Here is a 22,204-nt window from a genome sequence, read left to right as displayed (position 1 = left end):
GGAATATATGTTCTGTGATCCTTCTTCCTCGAAATTCACCGTTGATCTGAGTCATTGTCCTCAGTTAAAGTTCTTTTGGTGAAAGTTGTTTACAGGACCTTCCGAACGTTGAGCATGTGTATAAAAAGAATAATAAGCCTATTTAATAAAATTTAAGATTAAAACGTTTTGATTTTCGTATTTTTATCTATTCTTTGTAATTATTTTAATGCTTCTGCGCAGTGATGACTTCACATGTCTATAAAGGGTATAATTCACCTAATCGATAAAATTTAAGATTACAACGATCTGATTTTAGTACTTTTTTATTTTTATTTATTTTTTAAACTAATGTACATTTGTTTTAACGTTCCTGTGCAATGGTGACTTCGGAGGGGGAAATTTTCATGGAAAAAAATATTCCATCGAAATTATTTTATATTCTTAAGATGTTAATAAGTATGTAATGCTAATACTAGTACATATATGTTTAAACAATCTCAAATATAAAGAGAGTATATTAGAGTATTAAAATAATTGTTAATTAATCGATAGAAATATCTATTGTTGTTTAAAAGTGTAAAAAAATTTAAGCTTACCTGTACGGAGACAATAAACTACTGTGAAGTAGGTGTATTTCGGAGGCATTTCAGAACTTTTTAAAGTAGTAACTCAATTTTAAAATCCTTCCGATCACTCATTCATGTCGAAAAATTCCAAATCGGCCGGAGTGATTGGTTGTAATTAATTATCAGAGTAAATATATGAATTTAAAAGAAGCGAGCAGCTAAAGTATGAAATAGAAATTTGATCTGGTGATTAGATTCATTTTCTTCTATTCCGTCGTACGAACGAAATGTGTCTCATAATTATATATTTTTTTATATTAATAATATTGACAGGTGTTAAATAAAATTTCGTTTCTTTTGTAATTTTATTTCACACATTCATTTTATAATCATTAACAGAAAATAATTATAATGAAATGGCACGACAGATGCGATAAAAGCTTTGACTTAGGACGCAAAGAAGGGAATAATATCTAAAGAAAAAGAAAACGTTTTTAACCCTCGATAATACAACGCAATGTTTAAAATACGCACTAATATTATCTGTATTCTTTTTTACGTATTATTATTTCATTTTTCGTTATAAAATTATTCGTTAGTTCGTATTCGAACATTAACATTTGTTAATTATAGATTATACTTATAGTATACTATAGTTGTACTAGTATCAGTTATACTATTGGATTGTAATATACATATTATTCGTCTCATTTTCTTTTCAAGTATATTTCTTGAATTTTTATTCGTTTTTTTTTTTTTTCAAATAGGACAAACGTAACGAATATATGTTACAATCATTATCACATCATATAATTTTGTTTGAACAGATTAATTTAAAAAAAAAAAATTCCACATTGTAGAGGGTTTATTCGTAGTTTATAAAGAAAAATAAAACAAGAAATTATGCCATAAGGATAGACAATAAAATGGGTATTGCATTTGGCATGCCATACTTAAAAGCTATCGAATAAAACAAGCGAACGAAATAAATAATAGATAGATAATTAAATTGACGATTAAATCGCGGAGTGGTTGAACAAACAGAGCGATAAAATATAGTAATGGATTGAACACAGAATTAATTAAACAAGAAATAATGATAAAAACAAATAATCAAGAAAAATTCGGATAATTTAGATCCGATTCGAGTGAATCTTTCATAAAAAAAAATTGTGCATTGATCTGGGATCTATTTTTGTATCGTTAAATAACGTTCAGTGTGTAATTTTTATCGACACTTAATTTAAATAATCTTACGAAATTAATATCTACTCATATATAAGTTATTATAGAAGCTAATAACATTTTCGAGTATTCGACGTGGTGTCACATTTCTTTCTAATTTTTTTTCTCTCATTATATTCAAAATTAGTTCGAATTTCTCTTTTCGTATATTTTCAAAGAAAAAGATAAGGTCTCATAACGCACACACACACACATATATATATGCTTGTATAATGTATAAATATATATGTGCATATATAATAATAGATATATACAAATTTAGAAAGAAATAGAAAGAAAATATAAAAGTTGAAATATTTACAATTGCTCGCGAGAATATCGCATCGAAATCGTTCGTATCGATCTCTCGGTTCGATTTGGATCAAAGATCACAATAAAGTAGGCTTTCACTTATTGTTTTAAAACTCGAGAGGCATCATTAGGTCTATGCACCTTAAGAACGCTTCCATCTCGTTCATCTTGAATCACGTTTCTCCTTCATTCACGTATTTGTTCATACTCATGCAGTTAACAAATAAATCGAAAATCTTTCGGATAATTTAACTTGTACGTTATGATCCGATTGTTGAAAATTTTATCTCATTTCTTTCTTTTTCGTTTCGTTCATTTTGTTAATACGCTCGTAAAGAATTTTATCAAACATTCGTAATTAATAAAAATTTAACAATTGCCATTAGATTTCACGTGATCTGAAGATTGAGTATCGTTGCAATCATCTTTGAAATTTCAAAAGACGAAGAAGAAGAAGAAGACGATAAAAGGAAAGAAATGTTTGCTCGTGATCGTAAATAAACGAATAATGGAAGAACAATAGTTGTAATTTTAAACCAATAAGTTGCCATCTTGGCAGGCTGGTCCCTTGCTGGGCCAATTGCAGGCATCTGCGTTGCTATCGAAGGTTAAGAACACCGGACAATTGAATACATGAAGAGTAAATGTTTTCTTCCATTCGTCCCAGTGACAAGCATAGAATTTGTTACAGGAGTTTGGATGTCTGAAAAGACCAGGTCTGGCACAATCGTTGGGACCTTCAAGAATTTCTTCGGATTCCTCGAGATTTTTCGGAACAAAGCTATTGAAGTTGGTCGACGAGCCACCGATTGAGTTGGTACTCGAATCACTTTGCTCCAATTTCTTTCCTGATCTTTCATTGGGAATATAACTGCGAGTAACAGCGGATGTAGATACGCTAGGTAAATAAGTCGAACCAGGAGACACACTTTTGATCGAAGAAAACTTATCAGTGTTTCCAATGATAGCCTTATTCTCAATTTTAAAAGGTCTCGGTGAGGAAGATTCATAATTGGTAACGTAATCGTATTCGCCTGAGCCATCATTTTCGAGATCAACATAAACATCTGACTCATCGTAATTGGCAAGATCTATTTGACCCTTCGATGAGTTTATTAATTTCTTTCCAGGTCCACGAAGATTTCCGAAGGGATCAGCTTTGCAAGTACATTCTGCACCGAGTTTGCTAATCAGTAACGGATGAAGATCGCTCCATTTAACAATAACTTTGCCTTTAGTTTGAACTCCTGTTGTTTTCGTGCTTATTTCGTAAGACGGTGTTACAGATGACGTTTTGCTGTAACCACCTGAGTACGTCGTTATAATTGGTGTACTTTGCGTTCTCGTTGATCCAACGTAAGTTTGACCAGCCGAAGTTGAATAGGATGATTGTTTTCTGCTTGATCCTCTGTAAGTCGATCCTGTAGAACTTGTACTATCGATTCCAGTATAGGTGTCATATTTACTAGGAACATATTTAACTGTTCCTCTGTTGTAATTATTTACAAGGGTCTCTACTTTATCTCGTGAGATATCTAAATTCGTTGGTGATCCTCCAAAAGAAGTGCTCGATCCAAATGATGTCTTTGTTTTCGTCGTGTAATCTTGATCATCAGTCACTGAAATAGATTTTGGCGTAGACTGATCATAAGTAATACTGGATAATGAGAATGGTTTCGTGTAGACTACTCCGATAGGTGAAGAAGGTGTCGTTGACGATGACTGAAAAAAAAGAAAACTTTTTCGTTATATTTTATGAACATTTATATTTAGAAAATGATGTCATTTTAAATAAATCATCGAACCTGTATACTTTCTGTTGGTTGCTGATAAATTATAGTAGAAGGTGTGACATCTTTTCCAAATGGTATCTTTCCTTTAGTATAAGTATATCCATTAAAACCAGTTGAAACGGATCCTGTAGTGCTACTAGGAACGTATTGTATCTAAGAAACAATCAAATTATTAATCACTATTATAATATTACTTATGTCTTAAGATTCATTTAATTTGAGACACAATAATGTGATAATAATAAATTCAATGGATCGAGTAAAAAAGTTACCTCTGGTTGCAAAGTCGGTTGTGTATAAGTTCCAAATATTGTTGATGGTCTTGACTTTTCCGAAACATATCCAGAAGATATAGAAACTGAAGGTAAAGAGGTGGTAACAGGGATGTGATCTGTTTGATTGTATAAACCAGTTGATTGGAAAGAAGCCCCAGTTTCGAAGACAGATTGTCCATGCGTGGAAAGAGATCCAGTGTTGAAGCGATTATCCTTATAAGTATATGTTGCTCCGGTTGAAGTAATTGGGATAGGTGTTGAAGAAATAATAGTTTTGTAACCATTATCGAATACTGGTTGAACCATAGTTTCGGATATTGGAATTTTAGCTGCTTCGAAAATTGTTGTTCTGTAGTTTTCAAGTGGTCCAGTAGTGTAAAGTCCTGATGAAACAGTAGGTGTTGGTTGTTTATGTTTAACAAATCCTGTTGGAACTTGTTCAGATACGTAGCTTGGTTTATTGTGCGTGTCAACTCCAATCGATATAGGTGTTACTCCTGCAGAATCTATGGTCGATGGTGTTTGAGAAATTCCAACATCTAGGTAAGAAGGTGTCGTCACCGTATAAGATCCTCCGCTAGACGTGGAATATCTTGTACCACCAGTATTATCGTAAATATTTGATACCGAATGCGATACAGCTGGTCCCAAAGTGATTTTAGACGTGTCGATATGAGTAGCATCTGGTGCCTCAGTTGATGTAATTACATTTGAATAGATCTTAGACGTTTTCGTGTACCCAGCAACATTTCCGTCAAAAGCGTTTTCTCCAATTTTATCATAATTTATTGTAGGTCGCTGTCCAGTACTGGTAGCGTAAGATCCTCTACCACCTAAGGTTGCAGTTACATATCCCGTTCTTGTGGGTCCTGTTTTTGTAAATCCATCTTGAATGAATGTATTAGATTTAGTAGAAGTGTATCCCGAAGAACCTGTTTGACTGTAGATTCCGTCCAATCTGCCTCCAGGCACAACATTGTCGGGAAGCGTACCAATTGAAGTTCTGTAATCTGTAAGATCACTTTCAGTGTATTTAGTAGTAACGAGACCATTATTAAATTTGATGGTACCACGTCCTCCGTTATCATGGTATTCATTTGTTTTATAACTTGTTCTTTCAGTGGTTGAAGGGGTCACCTGTCCTACATTAATCGAACCTCTGTTACTATTATAAATTGACGATTCAGAACCGGTATAGAAATAATTTCCTCCAACAGTAGTACCTTCTTGAACGTTTCCACCTACTAAAACACCACTAGAAGTTTGGCCAGTTAAATGAGTACTTGGGCTACTCTGTCCCTGTAAGATTATACCAGAAGTAGGAGTTCCACCCAATGAAACGCCCGAAGAAACGGATCCGTGCAACAAAGTGCCTGGACTGGCTGATTCAGAATAGATAGTTTTAACTCCATCACTAACAACATAGCCAGGAGAACCAGTTTGTGTTTTAACATATCCTGGTTGACTACTTCCAGTGATAACAGTTCCTTGTTGAGCTGATCCTGTTGAAATTGATCCAGATATATCTCCTTGAGTAATAACAGATCCAGAAGAAGAATCGTCAGTAACTATGGCCCCTTCGACATTGGTACCAGTAATGATAGCGCCAGTACTTGTTTGTCCAAGATTATAACCATCAGAATAACCAGTATGTTGATAAAATCTATTAGGTATAGGCGTAGTTTTATCAAGTACTAATGTAATATTTAAATTACTTCCCGAAACACCATCGTATTTACTGAATCCATCTTTACGGAAAACGTTTGTTGCATCAGTACCACCGGTGTAAGTTGTTTTGATTCCGGAATATGTGGGACCACGAGATACTGTATGATCAGCAATATGTGTACCTGTTTGGCCTTGATAATTTGTAAATATTGATGCTGTAGAACCCGAACCAATTTTTCCATCACTGTAGGTTCCACTAACAGTATCTGTTACTGAACTACCTCCAGTAACACCACTTGTATAATACGGTACTTCCCCGGGTATAATTTGTACTGGTATAGTATAACCAGGCAATTCAGAATCTTTAGATTTTTCAAAATAATGAGAACTGCTACCCGTATGGCCTTGTGTCAATGTAGATGTCGTGTCGTAACCTGCACCTTGTAATACTCCCGGTACAACTTTTCCACTTACTATCGATTTATCAGGATAATTTGAACCTATTGACGTTGATCCTGTAAATACAGTGCTAGAACCTCCAAAGTGTCCCGCATCAAATGAGCCTGTATATTTTGTTTTCGTTGAGAAATCTGATCCAGTATATCCAGATCCTGTAGATCCTGAGTAATTAATTGTTCCAGCAGGTCCAATTCCAGCAGAAGATCCAGAAATAGAAGGCCTTCGCGAATATCCTCTGTTCGAAGAATCAGTATAGCTACTTCCAGATGATCCTGTGTATCCTCCTGTTTGTCCAAATGTTCCTTTAGTTACTCCCGAATGTAATGTACTGTCTGAATATCCACTAGATCCTTTCTGTTCGTTGAAACCTTGAGTATGTAAATCTATCGGTCTTGTATATCCAAAACCAGAATCAATTTTTCCAGATCCCCCTTTATAACCAGTACTAGACGATTCAGAATATTCATTACCAGTTACTAAACCTCCCGTATATTGGGAACCTGATAATCCACTGGTCGATATACCACTGGTATATACACCATTAATAGATCCTGCAGATCCACCACCAGTTTGAATCGTATTACTAGAACCTTGATAAGGACCACGTGTTCCTTGTGAATATCCTGATCCAAAAGAGCTATGACCATTCGATTGTAAATAGGTGTTAGAACTCGACGAATCACTACCAGTTTTCGTATATCCCGATCCTGCGTGGACACCAGTTGTAGAATCCCGATATACACTACTAGATCCTAACGATCCTGAATATCTAGATCCATCGGTATTTGTTTGAATTCCAATATATCCTGTGCCTGTTGAACCTTTGAATCCATCTGATACACTTCCCGTAAAATGTCCACCAATTCCATGTGAACCAGTAATTGATCCATATCCCGTAGTACTACTAGTACCTGATCCAGTTGAAAATCCTCCAGTTACATCCGAATAACCTGTATTCAAGCCTGATTGTCCAATGCCGTGTCCAATTGATGAACCAGTAAATCTTGTACCAGATGAACCCGTAAATCCTGTACCAGATGAACCAGTAAATCCATTAGCACCAGTTTGATAATAACCTGCTCCAGTTGTTCCTGAAAATCCATCGGGTATTCCACCGGTAACAAATCCACCCACACCTTGAGTAGATCCGCTACTAGCATGAATATCATATTCGCTTCTTGTATAGCCCGATCCAGAATTTGAACAACTGGGTACCAACCAAGGCCACTCGCAAACTAATTTTTCTTGATCGAATACCAATTCATAAGGGCAACGAAATTCGAAAGCCACCATTTCTGGTCCACCTGTTATTAAGTTCTTGTATAAGTATACAACGAGTATGCTGTTTAAATAGAAATACATAAAAGAGAAGATCTGCCATACCTAAATCCATGCAGGCAAAGAACCAACGACAATTTCGAGGATCGGCGTAGTATCCTGGTTTAGGTGGGCATTGAAATCTAACTTGAGGAGCAGGTGCAACTTCGCTACTTCCAGGACATGGAGATCCTTGGGACAAAGATCCTGGCCAAACGCAAACTTCTGTTCGCTCGTCGAATGCCAATCCAGCTGGACAATCAAATTCGAAGACCGAGTAATTCTCTATGGCTTGATTGAATTTGACACATCGATAAAATCTGTTAAAGGAATAATTTAAAATTTTATATAATATATTTGTCGGTATACTGTACAGATGAAGATTTTTAATTTCAACTAAATGATTACCTGTTGCAACTTTTTGGATGCACGAAGAAACCTTGCCTTACACAAGGAAATTCAGTTTGCGTATTTTCGCGTACTGCACGAATGTGTCCCTCGGTATCGACTACTCGAACCACTCTGTAGTCCGATGACTTTACTTTATTAGGATAAGTAATTTTTGCTTGCTAAAAATCAAGAATGAATAATAGATTGACGATAAGAGTATCAAATGATTAAAACAATATAATTTTTATCATAAATTAAGATTTATATATATATATATTTACATGAAGATCATCTTCTAGCGAAGTGAACACATCGTGTGCCGATCTTTTCTTCAAATTTCTAAAAGATTGATGAACATCATGAGTAATCGGTTCACCACAATCACTTTTTAAATCATTTTCTATGTCCCAAATACCCAAACCAGCAAGTCCACGTAGAATTACATATTTTCCCTATAAACAAAAATCAATTTTATTATATAACATAAAAAAAGTAAGAAAGATAGAAAGGGAAATTATAATTCACTTAGTTATACTTTAATGCGAGCTGAAATTTTGTCCTCGAATGCAATCCATGTTTTATTTTTAAACGCGTAAGGTGCCGTTAAATCCTCGTCTCTTTCGATAGTCCATTCTTCGTCGTCCATTGATTCGCAGAACTAGAAGTATAATCGACAAATTGTTTTCAACCTACTTCTTATTCTGTTAACACTATGTGATCGTAATATATTTAAATTCAATGCTAATTAGATTCTTCTCATCTCTCTTTCTATTTCATTTTTTTTGTTCTTACCTCTTTCCGATCGATGACAGTTGGGTATTTGTCCTCGGTATTTGACCTTGGTGCATTCTCCGTTTCATTTTTCAAATTGAATTTGTAAGCACTCGATGGCATAGAAATCAATAGCTTGTTCTTTGGTGCACCTAATCCGCTTATAAGATCAACTAAGCTGTCTGTGTTGAGCATATCGAATAAACCCATCATACGGGAAGGATGAAAAGTATAATAAACTTCATCGTCATCTGTTAGGTAATGAGTGGCAATCGTAAATAAATCCACGTATCTGTTTATGGAAAAAGAATATATAAATTAGATTGCATTTGACATTTTACGTATATACAATACTTTAACGTCATATTCTTCCGTAATATGATACTAGACAATTAGAAAAAAATAAAAAAAAGAAATAGAGAGAGATAATAAGTGCATCTGTTGTAGATTTTTTGTTGTTCATACTTCTAACTCGATTTCCATAATTTATGCTTTCCAGTGACATTACAACGATGTTAATGTTTCTTGAGATTCTCATTAAACGTTACAATGACGAAATGATTTATAAAATTGGATTACGAAAAGAAAAAAAAAAAAGAAAGAACAATGAATTAATAAAGAAAAAAATGAAGATTGATAATATATGTAAGGTATTCGTGTCATCGGGATCACGTGAGCTTGTTTTAAAAAATGATACTATAACATGAATTCATTTACATTCGTAATATTTTATTCCGAATAAGTTTCTAAGCTCATTCATATTCAGTTAATACTCCGAATAGTCAGATTGTCTCACATAAGTGCGATATGGATCATCATCATTTCGCGTATGATTCAATCAAATGAACAACGAATGTAAGTATACTTAAAATGATCCACGTACGCGAGTAATCTTTCAAGTGTTACAAGGATAAAGTTATCTACCAGAATGCTCAATAATCTTTCTTTTTCTTTTTTTTTTACTACTGTTTCCTTTACATTTACCTATAATATGATTTTTCAAATTGAACGACAACGAACAAGGATATTAAATAAATCGTGAATTATATTTTCGTAACATTTTACTCGTCTCATTCAGTTGTTCGCTATATACTCGTAAAAAAATAATGAAAAACACATTATTAAAAAAAAGTTTTCTTACTTAGAAAGTTGTTTTAAATCGAATTGTTTCGCTAAATCTTCTGGTTTCGTTGGTAATGACATCAGTATCCTTTTGTCGATAGATTTTCGTACCATTTCGTCTTTCAGACCCTTCACGAAGTGATAAAGACGTTCTTTTGAACCAGCTGTTACATTTAGTTCCACACCGTCAACCTTCAAATAATATATTAATTATATTACCTATAAATAATGTATAATATTAATTCTGTACTTTGTTATCATTAAAATAGAAATATTATATTAATGTTGCACCTAAAAATTGATAACACTCCAAACTTCGTCGGTAACGTTGTTTTTTATAGACATTTCTCGGTAAAAAGTTTTTAAGATAACATATCGGACTTTTACACCTGTATTCTTTGATTACACGTAATGCATAGAAGTGTAATTGAATCGGTTGATAATTAACACACCGGAAAGCAACTTTATCGACAGTGAACAATTTTTCATTGCCTATATTTAGGCATACAATAATTAATTCGATAAACATTCGAATGATAATAATTATAATATTTGAAGTAAAGTAATAAATGATTAAATTACGTATCTCTCTGTTCTCAACAAAATAAAAGTATACGAGTTAAGATAAAAATTATTTATTAGTACTACGTCATTCTGTATCAACTTGTTTTTTTGCTAAAGAAAAAAAGTTAACATTTTCCACGTGATATATTTATATTGATTTTTTCGATTAAAATCTTACGAATAACTTACCTCATTTAAAATGTTAACCAAACGGGCAGCAGCCGTCTGACGAATCGTACCGGAAGTTTTAAGAATTCCTGCAGGATCGTTAACGGAAATAACGAATTGGAGTGGAGGATTCACTTCTTTTAGATCTTCGCTAAATTCTTGAAAATCTAGATAAGACATATTCAAAATTCATTTCTCTTTAAGGTATGTTCGGTAAAACGAATGAAAAAAATCTTATTAAAAACTGACGAGACGATCATTTAATTAAAAAAATACTTAACAGACAGGTACAATGTAGTTTTAATTAATGACAATTAAAAAATATTGTTGAGATATATTAATACATTGTTCGAATGCAATTTCGTGATTAATCTTTTCAATTGATCTAGAAACGACACGTGTAATAAAATTAATTTATTTTTATCACGGATTCACGTGCGTTGAATTCGACCTTTCTGGTATTAATTGTAAAAAAGGGGAAAAAAAAAAAAAGAAAATTCATCTTGTAAAAAAATATCGTTCGTTGAAAAGGTAGAAAAGTCATGGTTAACTTGGTGTAATCATTTTTACAAAAGTGCATCGCATATTTCATTTTATAATAACATAAAGAATGTATGATCAACTAATTGCTGTATACATTGGTAGTCTTCAAGGTAGACGATTAGATTGTTAGATGATTGTAATTATTTTCTCGTCGCAAAATCGAGAGAGGAGCATAGAAAGAAGAAAGTAAACACTTTTAATCGCAATTTTTGCAACGATCTACGTTCACATCTCGTACAATCTCTTTTCAACGAAAATCGAAAGTACTATGGGGAATCCAATTGACGATTATTATAAATATTTTTTATTTTTTTTTATAGTTTCGTTAATCACTTTTATTTTAATTATATATCATATTACAAAATTTCTTTATAAACAAATGAAACGAAATTTTCTACGTCGAAGAATAAATTAGATCATGTAAAATAATTCGCAATATTTCATTTATTATATTTTGTATTAAATCATATTATTATTATTATTACTATTATAGGATACCTAGGATTAAAAGAATTCTTGGTAAGAAAATCAAGCGAACGACGAATGAGGAATTTTATTTTCTTTTTTTCATTGTTGCAACAGTGCGACGCGTCAAAGTTCACTGCATAATTACATCATCGTAATTCTTGAAGTTACTTACAATTAGATTACAACAACAAAAATTCATTGTGATATTCATAATCCTATTTATTTGAAATGTAATCGGCTTATGAGTAAGCAAGTTTAATTATTCTTCGTGCATGTACAAACAAACAAGACAATTTATGTCTTTTTATAATTCATAATTTAAAAAGTTCTTGAATGTCAAGCTTGATCGGAATATAGATCATCGATTTATTATCATTCATGCGAATGATGTTTTACGTAATTTCTATGGGTTCGGTTGGACCGGAACAGGGAAAGTAATACTCCTTTTTTTTTTTTTTTAAATCTGAATCATCCGACAAAGAAATAGGGACCACTTTCGTGGTTTCAAATATTTAATTAATCACGCTCGTATAGATATATTAAAATAATATATTAGAATACTCTCACGTGTGTGTGTTCCAATACTTTCGAGATCGCATGTCTTCTTGGCCCAAAAAAAAAAATTTCTTTTTTTTTTATATTATATATCTTTTACCTTTCGAGAAACAATCCTTAAAAAAGAAAAAAAAAAAAGCGTTCCTCCTACATTTTTAAGGTTTCTCCTGGATAGATTCTCATGTTCGCATAATCTCACGTCCTATACATTTTTTTTTCCTTACCCCGTCTATCCGTCTCTCTCTCTCTACTCAGGGGTTTCTTTTTTCCATGAGGTAGCAATTTTATTTTCGTCAATTTTTGTTCAATCCTAAAGTGTCACGTTTTTTTTTTTTTTTTTCATAAAACAGTAATATCAAATAAAAAAATATTAATAAATATGTATATTTATCTTCCAAAATTTTATACGTTATTATTATTATCGATAATATTAACGAGACTTCATTTCGATTTAAAATTTATTAATTTCGATAAATATCATCATCACAACGATAACATAGGTTTCTGATTATTTGCAAATACATACTTTTACGAATCAAAAAAAATAAAGATAGAAATAAGATAAAAGAAAAATAATGTGATGGTCACATCGGATGAGAAGATCGAATTATGTCAGAGATTTTTTCTTAGGGATATTGTTAAGCAACAGGTATCGAGGAACACGAGATGATATCTTGCGATCAGTAACATCGTATCATCTTTTCCTTGAAAATATATAATATATTTATAAAATATATAGAAACATAGGTGTAGATGATTGAAATATGTGTTTTAAGTGTCTCTTCTCGAATTGAATTATACCATTATGGTATATGAAAATTAAACTCCGATATCAATCTGGTTTCATAAATAATAAATTAAATGTAAACGTGTTGAGTATAAATTTTATACACCTTCCGAGAGAGAGAAACAGATATATATACAGATCCAAAGGTTAGCGATGTGTATCTTGTGCAGTCTCTTGTTGCAAGTGCAAGGACACGACTACCACCCGATGGTTTCAAATACGGGCTGGATCGTTTATGCAATTCCTTGAAGTCGTCGCATAAGCGCAACGACACTCTAACGTCATCATACTACCTATCATGGTTAGAAAGAATTTCCAGTAACATATTCTCGATTTCTCATTAGTTTCGTCATCTTACTTCTTTTTTCCTTCTTCTTTTTTTTTTCTTCTATCTATCTATCTATCCCAAGACGATTTGGTGTGCTATTTAATCGACCATGATACCAAGGACATCGATTTATTATTAACCATTAACTATTTGAACTTCGAACTTTAATCTGATATTATATTTTTTGTTTCATTCCTTACTTATTTGACGAAAACGTAAGAATTGATTGATTCATTGAAAATTACTTATGTTAGATTAGATCGAGTTAATGAGTCATATAACAACCGTTATGGTTGTATCCTGAACGTGGGTGTCTGGTCATTGAATTTTGCAAGAATGTTCTCGATGAGTAATCGTTTTGTACTCTTGATTCGATGCACGTACGTAGGTAATTTTTTTATTATGTTAATTTGGTTACGTTAAGCTTGTTGGTATTCGTTATAATAGAATTTTGAAATATGTTTCTTTTTTTTTTTCAAATAAAAAAGAAAGACTTACCGGTAACTGAAAGATTTTGTATGTCGTGTCCTTGATGTACCAAAGTGGTGCACCTGCAGATCGAATCTCCGATTAATTTCACATCCTTTTTCGAAGTATAACAAATCACTTCTCTGCCTGGTGAAGTTTTTGTTCGACATTCTGGGGGAAAGATAAAAAAGAAAAAAGTAAATAACAAATTGATACAAATTTAATATACAATTATTTTTTCTTCTCTTTCTCTTATAAAGTTAAACATTTACATATTTTCAATACTACTAATATTATTTTTATCCTAAGAATAGATATGAACGAACAACTGAAAACGTTCGTTCATGTATCCTCTTTCATCTTGTATCGATTTTAAACGAACGAACAAAAGTGACGATTACAAAGGCATCCGTCAAACACGTTTCACTGTCGTTGACATCATCGATGATTGCACTATACGAATAGAAACGTCTATAATAGTCGTTTACATAGAACTCGCAAACCTGTTGTGTAGAACATGGACTATGTAAAGTTGGAAAAAAAATAGTAAATAAAATTTAAAAAAAGAAAATGAAAGAGAGGGAGAGAGACGCATGTATGAGGTGTATATTTATTGCTACTTTAAAGAAACAGACAGTCGCTATTATTATAAATTATTGTTGCCGGATATGTTGATTTCACCAACGAAGAAAATAACTTTGTCACATATCGTTAGCGTGTATCTTGAAATCTTTTAATGCCAATTCACATGATCCAACTGTTAATTGAAAAATTCCGAAGCTTACATTACGTTAAGATTATCGTAGATTTTAAACAAAACTTGACAATAATCGGAAAAAAAAACAAGTATACAAATAGTTAGAGCAAATAAATAACGAAGTTCTCGCAACGAAATGTTTTCTTTGATAAACGAGACAACGGATTTACGCTTGATAGTTACGTCTTCAACGTAACTATTCCCCGATTTATCATAAACGGACGGGTAATGGCGCGAAAAGAGATTCTTTATTAAATAAGCAATACAATGCATTGTTAGATTGTTAACGGTTAACGATCTCACGTTGTTGCTCGATCAGTATGATAGTCGGATAAATCATTCTCCTCGGTGAAAGTTTTCTTTATACGGGATTCTTTCTCTTCGAATCATTTTAATGACTCATACGGTGATAGTAGCATTTGATTTTTTTTCTTTCTTTTTTTTGAAAACGAAAGTATTTAATCTATCCTCGTCATTATTTAGCTTGTTTTTTCTCCTTTCCTTTTTTCAACTACTTCAAATACTTCGTGCAAGTTGAATTTGTCCAATAACCGAATGTCCATTACCTCAAAATCCAATTTTAAAACGAAACAAAAATGTATAATTCATGAGAATGAATAAATTAGAATGTATGTAAAGGATTTTTTTTTTTTCTTTTTTTTTCATTATTAGAAAAAAAATACGTTCAAGACCTATTGCAAAAAAATGTAGGTACATACATGTAAAAGATATCAAATTATTATAACTTATGTTTAAACGGTTAAAAATACTTTTAAACGCGTCGATCAATTTTTGAAGAATTATTCTCTTGTTCGGTATTTTATATATATTATTCTCTTTGTGTATTTTCTTCACATTTTTTTAAATAAATTTTTTCGTTCTTTTTTCATCGATGTTATCGGTTTTCTTTAATGGCCACCGTTGACCATTACAAGCGCATCGATTACGTAATTGGTATCGTCCTTGTGTCAGACAGCGTGCTCTAGTTGTGCGATGGCGTAACATAACCTCAAAGATGAGTACGATCGATCGTCGTGGGTAAACGATTAACGTTTGCTTTTGGATCTTTGTGTTTCGGCATTCATTAAAAGATCTTATTTGAAGAGAGAGAAAAAGAGAGAAAGAGAGAATGGTTCCATTCACCGATCTCACAAGAGTCAAACAATGACAGGAAAGTCATTTAAAATCTAATTTTAAAAAGATGCGTCTCTCTTTATGGTTACCCGAAGAGACCAATTAGAAACTTCTGATCAATCCTAACGTAAAAGTTTTTCTTTTGAAACACAATATTCCTCTTTAATTATTTTTATATCGATTTAAATGATTTCTTTGGAGATCATAATAATGATTAAATTACGATAACATTATTATCATCAAATACGTTAATGTGTGACGAACGAAAATAAATAATATACATAATATATATATAATATAAATAAAAAATATATAGAGTATATATAAAATATAAAAATATTTATATAAAAACACTTACTCGTATTAAATCCATGAGAAAAAGGAGTAAAAAAAGAAAGGATAAGCAATAGGATTAATCGTGTCGTCATCTTATCAATAGCAGGATCCATTTTTATTCCTGCTATTTGAATCGATCCTTGATAGAATCCTCTCGAGTAATACTGGAAATTGAAGAAACAAACACTCGTAATCTCGTTATCGGCGTGATCATTGAGATCGAAGGATTAACGTGTTAATATTCAATATTAAAAATTATATTTATATCGGTTGTTAATTACTTTTTTTACTTTTGATTTTTTTTTTTTATTTCTTTTCTCTTTTTATATTTTTAATTATATCCGTTTATCGAGATCTCCTCGAAGAGAGGAATTAAAATCTCAAAGGAGAAGGTTCCTTCGAGTTCGAACGCGCGTTTCGTACTGAACCCTCGGAGGACTCGTGCTCTCTTAGTAAACCCTACCGATCCGTGTGTCCGGATGGAAGTAATTGAGGACCAACAGAATCGGTTCAGGGAGAACCAAGGAGAGAGAGAAAGAAAGAAACCGAGCAGAGCAGAGGCCAACGGGACCAACAGATCACACTCAAGATCATGGGGTGGGGTACCGGACTGGCCCAGATCGAGACACTTTCCGTGTTACATACGTGTGAGTGCACGCTTATCTCGAGTTAAAAATAAGTGAACTCTTACGATCGTTACATTACAAGGCTTCTGATTCATAAATTCCAAGAATATTTTTAATTTTTTTTTTATTTATACATAAAAAGTATTTTTCACTAACGTATATATCTTTCGATTATTATTCAGGTAATATATTTAAGAAAAAATATACTTTCCCTTTTTTTTTGTTTACTTCTTTTTTAGAAAAAGATAGAAAAAAATATATATAAATGAGTTCTTTTGGATATTATAAATAACAAATAAATGTAGATATTACTTTTTTGTATTATTACATCATAGATATGATTTATGTATTCCAAGATATTTGGAATGATAATTTTATGATAGCACGACGTTGTTGGCATACTGATCACAATTATACGAATATTGTCAAGATCACGATCGTTGGAAAGAACTTGATACGTTACCTAATACGTGTACTCACTCACATTAAGTAGTAACTAAAGAAGGTAATGAAGTGTTAGGAGAAAACCAAGTATTTTGATTTATGAAATAGCATTGAAGATCAATTTTTATACAAATGAAATTATGGTTTCACTTTTAATGGTAAAAAAACAGCAAACAATGGTTAATAATCGATGTACAGATTTTTGATAAGGATTATCAAACTATGTATTTAATCGATAATTGTAATTTTGTTTTGTTTACATTAACAAGCATCTTTTTTTCATAATTTTGCGACAAGCGAACTTTTAACGATAAATTTAATGAAGGAACCGACACTTTTACCGAATAGAGAAGGAATATTTAATTGGTCACGGTGGTCTATGCACAAAATGCACACTTAATGGCATCGATTTAATTAAATAAGCACTAACAAATAATCGGTTCGTTAAACATTCCACTGAAAAAGAATTTTCTAAGCAACACGCGATATTCTCGTTGTGAGTTATATTTGGTTATCATCAAAAGAGAGAGAGAGAGAGAGAGAAGGAAAAAATAAATAAAAAAGCGAAGACATCATTAACGAGGAAAGGAAGTGTAACGTTCCGTTATTACGATCTAGAATTATTGTTGTTGTTGTTGTTATTTTCATTCACTTTATTCCAACGTTTAATAAATCACCGTTGTAATGTGAAAAGAGAAACGATTATGCTGATCGACAGAAAGTATTGATGCACAAAATCATGGATAATATATTTATATTATTAATCAATAATTTGGAGAAAAAATATTGTTCTAAATTGTATGATTGATAAAAATACAGAAAGGTTGTAATAAGATCGAAAGTATCATCGTACCTGAACGATCAGATCTACGCGTTACGACGGATCGTATCGAACTGCAGTTTAACCAAGGAATCTTTTCATTTCCCATGATTGGACACGTGTTTACTCGTCCTCTACGGTATATCTCTTCACGAGATGCGTTAACTATCTTCGGATTAATCATTGACGTATGTAAATGAGATGGAATAGCAGAGAGAGGTAGGATCTGACACCACGGATACACTCTTCTTCTCGTACGAGCATTATTGTTACGTCATCGGTGGATTTTTCGTTCAATATCATCATAAGAGTAGAAAAAGGAATTTATTTTTCGATCATGACACTATTTATGATAAACGGATATCACAATGTATCTAACGTAAGACGACGACGTTCCTTTTTTTTTTCTTTTTTTTTTCTTTTTTTTTTTTTTTTTTTTTTCTTTTTTCATATCCGCATCAATAATTATTGACGTACCTTTCGAAACGGAACTAACAACGATAATAACGTTTACTAATGCTAACGATGAGAAAATTCCTTAATTGTGTGATAAATATATGATCAGATTTTAATCAAAATAACATTAACTGTCTTTTTTTACCTATCCACGTATTAGATAATAATAATACATTTGTAATCATATTTTTATTAATTTACATATACAATAAGATCTAGATTAGAGATCTTAATTATCGATTGTTTCTATTATCAAATCGAATGAAGATATAAGTATAGCAGGATCATGATTTATCCACATCACTTGTCCCCCAATTATACTAATTAATCAAAGTTCCTACCAGTATTATATAATGTAATATATTTTTCATTTTTTTTTTATCTTTAACATCAAATGATATCTTTTTACGAAGTATCAATAAGACAGAAAATCGATCGAATTCAATGACCGATCTGTATCGGATATTACTACTCGTAAATGGTGTTACCAACGTTGGTGTTTCTGCTGAGTAACGTTAACGTTCGATCACGGTTAAAGAAAATTATGAATCGAGTACGAGGCAAATCTATATAGAAAATAGTTGTGTAGTTGTTGAATCTATCTGTACCATTTGACATCTATCCTATCTAAAAAGTGATCGGTGTTATAGTCTAGACAGTTCTAACGTGAGAACCAATTCCAATCTCAGTTTGATTATTTCTATTATTATTATTATTATTATTATTATTATTATTATATATTTATATTTATATTACTACTATTATTATTAATCTATTATTTCTATAATATAAAATTGTCAGTTTGGATTATTTCTCAATGAAAATCTCGCGAACTCGTTTTGTTTAAATGAAACAGTAAAAAAGAAGAAAATAAAAATGAATGAGGAGGCATGAATCATCCGATGGATAAGGTTGTTGTTACTTACTTGGCAATCCGGAGGAGATTACTTTCATACGTTTTTGTTGTTACTAGCATAGATCCTTTACGCGAATTACGTCACTTTCGAGAATAACCAACAAAGTGAGCGCCACTTGATCGTTAATCAAAGAAAAGAGACAACGAGCAAAATTTTGGCATTGCATTGGTTGCTCGGTGAGTCAACGAATACGAATTTTGATGTAACTCGTAAAGTATTTTTCAGATTGAACGAAAACCTCCAGATGGAGATGGATAATTATGTAACTATAGTGAACGATTTGTTAATTTATCGTTGAATTATTCGAAATAGCGTAGTAACTGTAAATTCGATGGCCATTGATGAACGACAGACTAATAATAGGTACGATTTTTTAATTAGTTATATAAATTATTACGAATATATTCGATTAAAATTATTATCAATAACTTACGGTATATAAATTTTATTAAGAAATAATATAAAAATATATATATTATCTTGTTAAAATATGTAATTCTATTTTCTTTCATACCTTAACTACTTACTAGTATAGATATTTTATGAATTAACGGTAATATATATATATTTTCTTTTTAAATACTAAATGTGAATTTAATTTACCTTGGAATTGGATAACGAAAGATGCTTGTATTTGTTGTAAAATAATACGAATAATTTATGAAAATAGGAAATGAAAGTTTACACGCGACGAAATTTCGTTTACGTACGTTCAAATAAAAGAAGAAAAAATATCAAAATAAACTGTAGTGTGAGTCGTCGATCATTCGTAAGGCCTGTAGGCAATCTGGTGCAATTGCGTCGGTGCAACGACGAGTCCGCGCGTATGCGATCCGAGACTGTGCGAAGGGAAAGGAACTTCTTTTTTTCTTTTTTTCTTTTAGAAATATTGCATCGCTAGTAAAAAGGTTGTGCGCGCGGTTAACTTGAAAAGGAGACACTAGCTCGTTTGTGGGCGTTTCTGATGACTAGTATCACCGTTCGCAATATAATAATACCGCGTAAGACGGATTTCATTAAATTGACGCATTAAATTGCATCGAACCATAATCGGACGAAACAATTTTACATTACACGGGGGAAACAAACGATTCCATTTCAAGGATAAGCCACCATCGATGGTCATATTTCTGTTCTTTTCCTACCATTTGTAATAAAATTTGACCATATCCGTCGAGATAAAATATTTTCTTTTTTTTTTTCTAACAACGAATGTGAGGACGTATTATAAATTGTTTATTATTAAGTATTAAACAATAGATTACAATTTAATACAATTTTTATATCTTTATTATTTTACTTTTTTATTTTATTATTTTTTTAAGTAATTACGAAGTAATTACGTAATCTTTAACAATTTATTCCCAAGAAATGTTAAAAATAGAAGCAAACAAAAGCGACGGATAAAAGGAGGGATCGGACGATCGGTTGTAAGAATTAATTTATCTTCCGAGGGAAAAAAAAAATGATAGTAATCGTGATACTAATCGTCGACAAAAAAGAAACTCATGTTTGTTTGAATAGAATCGTTAAATCCTGCGAATTTTCCCATGAAATTTTTGTCTTTTTAATGCATTCAATTTACACACGTTCGTTTTACAATGTCAATTGCCAAAAAATATACCGTGAGAAAATTCTAAATAATAGGAAGGCCACGGGATAATATCTAACATGTTTATGGATTATCATTCATGGTTGTTTGAGTTCGCGTTCACGTTCACTATCCTCGTAATTACACGTTACGGCAATTGAATCATTGGAAATTGTTTAAGGTAACAATCTCGAGAAATAAGGAGAAAGAAATTCAAGATATTTATTTCATTTTCCTTTTTTTCTTTTCTTTTCTTTCCTTTTCTTTTCTTTTTTTCTTCTTCATCTTTCTTCCCCCGAGAGATCTACGCAACGTTTCACTCGCAACATTTCTTTTTCAATGTCTTCCGGATTCTCGATTCAAGAATTAATTTCTCTTTACCTTTCGAATAAATCTCACGAAAACGGACGTCATCGGCAAATTAATTACGTCGACGAGAATGGTATTTTCTTTTTTTTTTTTTTTCTTTTTAAACAACCATTCCGCGAATAAGATATTTAATAAATAAGTAGACTTATTGTTACTTGGAAAAAAATTCTAATGATTTTTTTAATCGAAGACGATGACATTTGTAAATATATTTTTCATATATTACGTGGAAGAATGAATGTACATGATCGTTTATTTTCACAAGATCAAATGATAATCCATTAGTCGATGAATACTTTCGTAAAAATTCTTTTTCATATTTATGTTTCTTTTTGTAAACAATTTTACACGTTTAAATTATATCGTCGCAGTAGTTCGAATCGTATCAAGTATCGTTTGAAACATGGTAAAAACTATGAACATTTTATTATTGGTTCTTACAACGTAACCATACTTGTAAGTACTCGCAACTTTAATGTTCTTTTATTCGATTATTTTTTTTATTTCTGTAGCACACGTTTATATAAGAGTCCTCTTAATTCGATAATCTTTCGTTGAATATCGAGAATAAGCTTCGGGCATTTATGTTGAACAACTTTTAATCATACGTTCATTATTTCATTGATTAATTAGTAAATTACGATTTTATTTTTAAAATCATTTTTTTTCTTTCTTATATTTTTCTTTTTTTTCTTTTTTTTGTTTAAATCAGGGGAAAAGTTATCTTTCTAATGATTATTATTCCGTAAAAAATTCAAAATCTCTTGTGTAGCGATCAGGAAGTATAAAAGAAGTAGATTTTGACAAAGGTACGTTCCAGATAAGGACTCGATTACCTGAACCACTTGTTTTGAACAGGTAACTTCTCTCAATGGAACAAGTTGTTTAGTGATACGAAAGTACTTGACAGAAGAGAGAGCTTATTTGCATTGGATAATAAGTGAAACAGTTCTTTAGCTGTAACAGGATCTTGATTGGTGAAATAAATAATAAC

The 22,204-nt window shown here is 31.7% G+C and overlaps 1 protein-coding gene across 1 annotated transcript; it reads right to left on the bottom strand.

Moving 5' to 3' along the window:
• Positions 1-2,027: 2,027 nt before the first annotated feature.
• Positions 2,028-17,999, bottom strand: LOC122516559 (mucin-19-like). Its single transcript, XM_043634469.1, has 13 exons — positions 17,911-17,999; positions 16,010-16,151; positions 13,791-13,931; positions 10,633-10,778; positions 9,899-10,071; positions 8,779-9,049; positions 8,522-8,644; positions 8,268-8,438; positions 8,005-8,165; positions 7,663-7,916; positions 4,150-7,583; positions 3,890-4,030; positions 2,028-3,806 (listed from the first exon to the last, which is right to left on the bottom strand). Exons 2-13 carry the CDS (start codon positions 16,098-16,100, stop codon positions 2,616-2,618), a joined length of 6,297 nt encoding a protein of 2,098 aa, XP_043490404.1. The 5' UTR covers positions 16,101-16,151; positions 17,911-17,999; the 3' UTR covers positions 2,028-2,615.
• Between the last annotated feature and the right edge of the window lie 4,205 nt (positions 18,000-22,204).

Source organism: Polistes fuscatus, unplaced genomic scaffold (genome assembly GCF_010416935.1).
Source record: "Polistes fuscatus isolate 324 unplaced genomic scaffold, CU_Pfus_HIC Scaffold2, whole genome shotgun sequence".
In the NCBI taxonomy this organism is placed as follows: Eukaryota; Metazoa; Arthropoda; class Insecta; order Hymenoptera; family Vespidae; genus Polistes; species Polistes fuscatus.
This window is presented reverse-complemented; position numbering and strand designations above follow the sequence as displayed.